Genomic DNA, 7,194 nt, shown 5'->3' with positions numbered 1-7,194 from the left:
GTGGTTGACATGTATAGGACATCGACAAACCTTGGACATGTTGGGACACAATGTCCTACAGACCAAGTGTCTTATTCCTTTTTCCATATTTCTATTAAACTTCTGCAATGTGGTAAACATGGCCAAAACCTGCCTCAAATCCGTGTTCAACATGCCACTTGGCACAATATTTTTATAATTTCTGACATTGGGGGACATGGCCCAACGTGTTATGGACACTGCATGTTCCATTTTGTTAATATTGGAATACAAAATTATGGCAAATATAATTTTTTGTACATTCAAGTAAAAATGTCAAAATGATGTGAGAAAACTTATTAAGAACTTTATGTCAAATTCAGAATATCTACTATTGCAGTTTTTGGATATGCAAATATTTTGATTTTGTTGACACTAGCAAACAAACCAAATTATCTTAATACAACAAGTAGTCGCTGCTCAAATTCAAAATAAAACACCTTCAAAATTCAAAATCAAAGTTAAAAGGTCAATATTGTTGTTGTTGTTGTTGTTGTTTTTTTTTCTTCAAAATTTAAAAAGTCATATAAATACATAATTTTAAAATATTTTAATGAACGCAATCCCGATAGCATGTCCCTAACGAATATTGTTTGTTTCATGTTTGTGCTTCTTGGCCTATACATTTATCTGAATGGAACCATGATTCTTGTTGGTTTTTGTTCAACCAAGTACATTTACCTAGATAAGTTCATTGATTTGATGAAATATTTCAGGTTGGAGACCTTTTAAACTTCTTAAGTGCTGTGTTTTTTGGGATTCATATGCTTAGAACTGAACATATTTCGAGAAGTACCAGTAAAGAAAACTACTTACCACTCCTCGGATATGAGGCGAGTTCATTATTAATGTGAGTACTTCCTACCACCAGTTCTTTATCATTGTTGGTGTAAACTTCTATTTTCTTACAGATATGCACTGTTGCTCTTCTCTCAACTATTTGGTACTCTATGGAAACCTGGTTTGGGGGTGGCATTCAAGAATCAAATATATCATCTTGGACGTGGGCAACATGTTGGCATTTGATTGCAACATTTCCTTGGATACCTGCACTTTACACTGGCATATTTTCAACAAGTCTATGCTTATGGGTAGAGGTACAGTATTTAGTCTTCAAAATGAAATGTTTGTTTCTGATTACCTTTTTACTTCTCACCTTAGATGTGTGCAAAGGGTGTTCTTTTTCCCTTTTTGAGGTACAGTATTTCGCTTTTCCTCATTTTCTTTTCCTGTCTACTGGATTTCATTGTAATCTTTTTATCGCTGTTGTACAGCATTCCATTTATGTTGTAACTTTTGTCTATTCTGAGTATATGCTCTAGGTGTTCATCATCTATAATTATTTGGCACGGATTATTTCAAGGAATTCTGGCTGTGTCCAGCATTAGTTTATTTAAATATATTTGTGTTGGTAGTTATCACTATTCATTACTGAATGAAAAATATGCATTATTTTGGGAAAGTATCCTATCTTTATTGGAAATAATAATAAGTTGCCATGGATAGAAGAATTTAACCAAATTGCAACATTCACAAACTCTTTATTTATCTATTTTTTAAATGTGGTTTATCATACTTACAAAACTTTACTTGACTTGACAATCTTTCTCCAGTTCTGTACTATCTTCCATTTATCTTTCTTGAAGAGTAGCATCAGGATGTGGTTTCTTGATCCATTGTCCTAATGGCTCAGGCTCTTAAAAAGTTCATTTTCGTTCTGTACCTGCCTTGAAGCACAGCAAATTTAGCTGCCTTTTCTTCTCCAATATGCCATATATATGGGAACTCAGATACATGCCATATAGTCTCTATTATTTTTTGTTGTTATTATGATATTTGAAACCCCATCAAGTAGTTCAATATCTTTTCACTATTGATTTCATGATGCTATGATAGACAAACTATGGTAAATTACAGCTGATTCTCACAATTAACAAATGGGGATGAATTGTACACATAGCTCGCTCTCTCTCTCTCTGGCTCTCTCTTTTTTCTCATGATATTTTTGGTGTCTAAGATATTCAATTAGTTTTGCTCTATGTTGCATGGACTTGATGCGACACGATCACACCAACACGTGATTTTCCAAAAAGTAGGACATGAACACATCAACTTAAATTCTTTAAACTTTTAAATTTATATATACCTTTAATTTTATACGTTTTAATATAGGGCAAGGCACATGCCATGTCAAACTCTTGCATGAAGAACGTTCCTAAAGTATCCTTTGAGTGTTAAATAATATATAAAAAATAGGACATTTCATGTGGCTTGTCAAACTTGAGTCACAAAGTGTCTAAAGAGTGTCGTTGTTCGGTAAGACATGACACGACGTGCGTCGGATACGAGCATGGGACCGTAGTTGACATGTCCATGCATCATAGGGTTTGTTCCTCAATCATCGTGAAATATATATGATTAGATTCTGTTATCTAGTCTCAGTATGATTTTGATTACACAGATAGCTGCCATGTGTGATGTTTCGGCTACAGAAACTGCAATAATTTATGGATTGGAACCAGTATGGGGTGCTGCATTTGCTTGGTTGTTACTTGGTGAGAGATGGGGCATTAATGGATGGATTGGGGCTGCTCTTGTGATAGGTAAAATACTTTTCTTTTTCTAAATAAATGCATTTTATTCAACTTCATTTTTTGGTCTAAAAAAGATTGTTTGTCCTTTTGGTTCCAAGGCAATTTGGAATATTATCTCATTGTTAAATTGAAATTTTTTGAATTTGAAAAAAAAAATTCAATGAAATTTCTTTTGTTTTTTCCATTGTATTCCTTTCTCAACATTTATATTGACAACAGGATGTACTTAAAAGGAATTCAAATAGGGGCTTTGAGTTTGTTGAGTTCTTCGTAAATTTGACTTCGTAAATTTGACTATTAAAATTACAGAAAGAGGAAGATAATGAGCTCTCAATAATGAGCTTCTAATTCAATTTCTCCAAAATGGCAAAAAAGGCACATCAGTAGAATAAGATATTTGGATAAAACTTAGGTCAAGTTGATTAAGCTTAGCTTGGGATGAAAATTAGAAATAGGAAAATCATAGTTTGTGTTTGGGCTTAATTAATTAATTAGCAAATTTATTTAGAAAAATAAAATAATTTGACTTATTTAAGATAAAAAAAAATAGGGAGATTTAGTTTTTATTCGGTTCTTGGTTTAGAATTGAGAATCGAATCCGTCGGTTCTCGATTCAAACATTCATTTGAGTATTTAATTTAAGAACTACTCGGTTTGGTTCCATCCAATTTGGTCGGTTCGGTTTGGTCTGAGATTTTGTCCAACCCTAATTCATAACATGATTTAGATCGTGATAATAGGCATAAACTTTGGCTTTGTTTAATGTGGAAAAATGTGAGCAATCCTACTTGAAGTAAAAACCAAAACATGGAATAACTAAAAACTGTAAGGGTCCATTTGATTGCAAAGGTGAAATTTGAGTGGAAAGAAAACGAATTACAGGGAATTGAATTGATGGGAAATTGTTTTCCTGGGAATTGTAAATTATTGTATTTGATTGGTATAATTTTTCACGTGGAAAATGTTTAAATTAAAATGTTTTTTGATGTCCGTTTGATTTTGTTTTACATGAAAATTGTCAATTAAAGGAATAGAATTTACTGGTATTAGGAATGAAATTTGTTTCCATTGTTAAAAAAAAAAAAAAAAAAAAAAAAAAAAAAAAAATCATCTATCTTTGGGTGTTCGTTTGGCTTTGTTTTACATGAAAATTATCAATTAAAAGGAAATATTTTTTTACAATAAATCTTAGAATTTGTTTCCATTACCAACACAAAAAAAATAAAAAATAAAAAGAAAATCAATAAAAAAAAACAAAAACAAAATGCTACAATAACATGGAATTCCAAAGAATTGGTTTTCCTTAAAAACCAAGAAAATATCAATTCCCGAAACAAGCAAGAAAAGGCAATTTCATAGAAATAAAACCCTATCAAACACCATAAAGTTGGAAAATAGAATTCTATTTCCATTTTCCATGGAAAATTTTGGTGTATCAAACACACCCTAAGTGAAGTCTGAAATGTTGTAAATGAACTAACAGATATAGAAATAATTGGTTTTATCTTTTCAAGGGAAATCATTTAATAAATGAACCGTTAAATCACTTGTGTCTCACATCAAGAAAAACTAGGACACTGGAATCTGGAAACAAAAAATTTGATTTGCTTGCTTCTTTTCCTTCTACATGAAACCTATGGTAATATGTTGGTTCTTTTTGATAAACAGGTGGAAGTTTAACTGTGCAGATATTTGGAGCGTCTTCTGACTCAATGAGAGAATACAAAAACAGTAATATAAAAAGTGATGATTTATTGATTTCTGACGAACGAAATGGATTCGCTACACCTCCAGATACCGTTAACACTGGAATGGAGTCACCTGACTTGATAAAGAAATAAGGTAATCGTCAGTTACAAATTTTTTTTAACTTGGAATGCAATTTCCCTGTGATGTTAGAATGCAATTGCACAGTGTGATTGCATGTGCTCTCCTGCACATTTGTAATGCACAAGATTGTAGTCTGACCAAATATAGAGCCATTAGTAGATTGTTAACTTTTTTATTTTCATATAATATGCTAGATGTGCACTTTTAGCAATAATGAAGGGAACTTTTAAGTGTCTTCCACAAATATTGGTCCCTCTCATCTATATACTATATAAAAGGGAGTTGACACTTATTGTGATTTGTCATTTTTATACACACACTCTTTTTAATTATTGTTGTAATTTGCTCTTTATACTTTTAGGACTGGAAGTTGTGGACGCTATAATTATTTCTTATATTTCCTACTATTTCTCTAATGTTTTCTTGCATATAATTGAAATTTGGCATTCCGATGAATTTTGACTTAAAAAGTGTTTTTCCCATGGAAACTACGTATTTCTGCAAATTGGTGAATTTTCAGGATGGAAAAATAATTTTCTACATCGTGTTTCATTGAGCATCTGTATAGGAAATTATGAATCCTCAAGTATATTTTTCTTCGGAAATTGTGCTTTTGCCACTATGTTAGAATTGAGGATAATAATTAATAGTAGTTATGAATGTGTAGTTGAATTAATGTTCGACTTTGACTACATTTATAAACCAATTTATAAATTGTATCCAAACGGTGGCTTAAATTAATATATCTTTATTAACATTTCCAACAGAAAAAACTAGCTGTCCAGGAATAGTCTTGACAAGATACTGCATATTGAGGTAATTAATGGAGGCGAAAGAGTATTGGCTTTGGATTTATCATGGGAAGGTTTAACTGAAAGCAGACTTGAGTTTTTATTTAGTCTGATTGTTTAAATGCATAAATCCTTTCGCTAGTGTTACCTGTGTCTTGAATTGCTGTCATCCAAGTAGGAAAAGAAAATCTGTATTAGTTTTAGTTTGTGGCAGAAAATATCCTTATCTTTTTCCACATTACATTTGTTTATTCTCCTTCGAGTATTGGATTTAGAGAGAACAACAACATTATGGAAAAGTCTCTTGGCATTGAGGTTCCTATCTGAGCTGCATTGTGAATATTCAAGTCTCTTGTAATGGCAACGACCGACAAGAATGATAATAAATGTGAAATGAGGTGAAGTTATGATAAACTACTTCAAATGTAATACATTAAAATTAAACCTTGTTGGTTCAGCAAGAGTTACTCTAGGCGCAAGAGAAGAAAGATTAGTTGGAGCAAGCACATGGTGCAATCTTCTTGTGACTATGCAATGAGGTGTTGTGGACAAGACCTCACAGTTGATGACTCAAATTGGAATCTCTTAAATGACCAGTCCATTATCAACTGATTTTATCTGCAACAGTGACTGTATGCTTAGTAGATGCGGAAAGGTAAACAATTAAAACCACTTTAATGAATTTAACATCATGTAAATATATAGACCATGGATGTTTAGAGTGAATACAAGGAACTGGAAGTCGTGTTCTTTACTTGCTTCATATGGGCATTTTGTTGAAACTGCTACGTGGGGAGACGTTTACTTTAGGCGATGGAGTGCATATCCTTTAACTCTTGAGGTTTAAAAAAACAAAAGTACAGAACAATCATGCAAAGTTGCAGTAAGAGGGGTTCATTGTGAGATGTAGAACTTAAGAAACAGGGTTAATGAACAAAGGCGAGTTTAGATCAAAGGTTTAGATTCTGTGGTTGTGACAGAGTGAGGCATATTAAGGATGACAGAATCCCGTAAGGATGAGTTTGTCTTGGTGAACCCAAAGAGAGCATGCAGCGTGGGAGGGGGAATCAGGTTTCTTTGAACAAACTGAGTCACCTGTGATCATAACCAATAAGTAATGCCTCTAATTGGGCTCGTCATTGAGGGAAGGTGGAAGGGGTAAGCTTTTCATTTATTTGTGTAGGAGCGTTGAGTACAACCATGGTAGTTTCAAATTTGTGTGGGACTAGGAATGTAGTGGTGTTGACAGTGGAAGACATCATGGGGGATAGATTGATAAGCTCGTTAGAATGTTTGCCTGTTATGCCATAAAAGAACTTTACACTGCACATATATTGGTGAAAGGCTACACTATATAGTCATTAAATTTTGCCAATGTATACAATATAGAACATACTAGAATGGATGACTATAAATCAGCACACGGTTGAATGCCACAAATCATGCTATTGATTAGTATTAGGGCTTGGGATTCCATCTTAAAAGTCAACTTTGTTAAGAGAAGTAATCCGACCTTTAGAATCTCGTCTATATTTTCATCTTTATCCGAAATGGGATTTTATCCTTGACATGTCCTCCAATATGGTAACTCGTTTGAGCAGATTAATCTTAAAATTTATGTGCAAATTTTTTAAATCTTAACCAAATCAAATTATTCATTAGAATTTAATGGACTTTAATACGGTATTAAGATTTGAAATTCTATCTTAAAAGATTAGAATCTCAAGTCTTAATTGTGAATAAATTATCTTAGTTCATACACAAGCTGACTCTGACTTTGACTCATTGGGCTACTATCAAGAGGTTGCTTCGGATTCTGAAAAACACCATCTTTCATGGGCTTCTCCTTCATCAGACGAACATGCCCTTAATCTGCAAGATCAATTGCCTGACCTCCTTACTAAACCTCTCTCTTGTTCGTAGACCACCTTGCTACGAAACAAGATTGGACTATCCTATGG

General features: G+C 32.9%; 1 protein-coding gene across 1 annotated transcript; it reads left to right on the top strand.

Moving 5' to 3' along the window:
- The first annotated feature begins 709 nt into the window (after nt 1–709).
- Nucleotides 710–4,454, top strand: LOC111376726. The gene is made up of 4 exons (XM_022999709.1): nt 710–851; nt 930–1,115; nt 2,480–2,621; nt 4,281–4,454. Exons 1-4 carry the CDS (start codon nt 783–785, stop codon nt 4,451–4,453), a joined length of 570 nt encoding a protein of 189 aa, XP_022855477.1. The 5' UTR covers nt 710–782; the 3' UTR covers nt 4,454.
- Nucleotides 4,455–7,194: the final 2,740 nt, after the last annotated feature.

This window comes from Olea europaea, unplaced genomic scaffold (genome assembly GCF_002742605.1).
Source record: "Olea europaea var. sylvestris unplaced genomic scaffold, O_europaea_v1 scaffold1555, whole genome shotgun sequence".
In the NCBI taxonomy this organism is placed as follows: Eukaryota; Viridiplantae; Streptophyta; class Magnoliopsida; order Lamiales; family Oleaceae; genus Olea; species Olea europaea.
This window is presented reverse-complemented; position numbering and strand designations above follow the sequence as displayed.

Bases quoted from the DNA above. Each gene is read 5' to 3' on its own strand.
- LOC111376726 (XM_022999709.1), top strand. From the start codon at position 783: ATGCTTAGAACTGAACATATTTCGAGAAGTACCAGTAAAGAAAACTAC. The intron at 852-929 runs GCGAGTTCATTA...ATTTTCTTACAG, and splicing joins TACCACTCCTCGGATATGAG to ATATGCACTGTTGCTCTTCT. The intron at 2,622-4,280 runs GTAAAATACTTT...TTTGATAAACAG, and splicing joins TGGGGCTGCTCTTGTGATAG to GTGGAAGTTTAACTGTGCAG.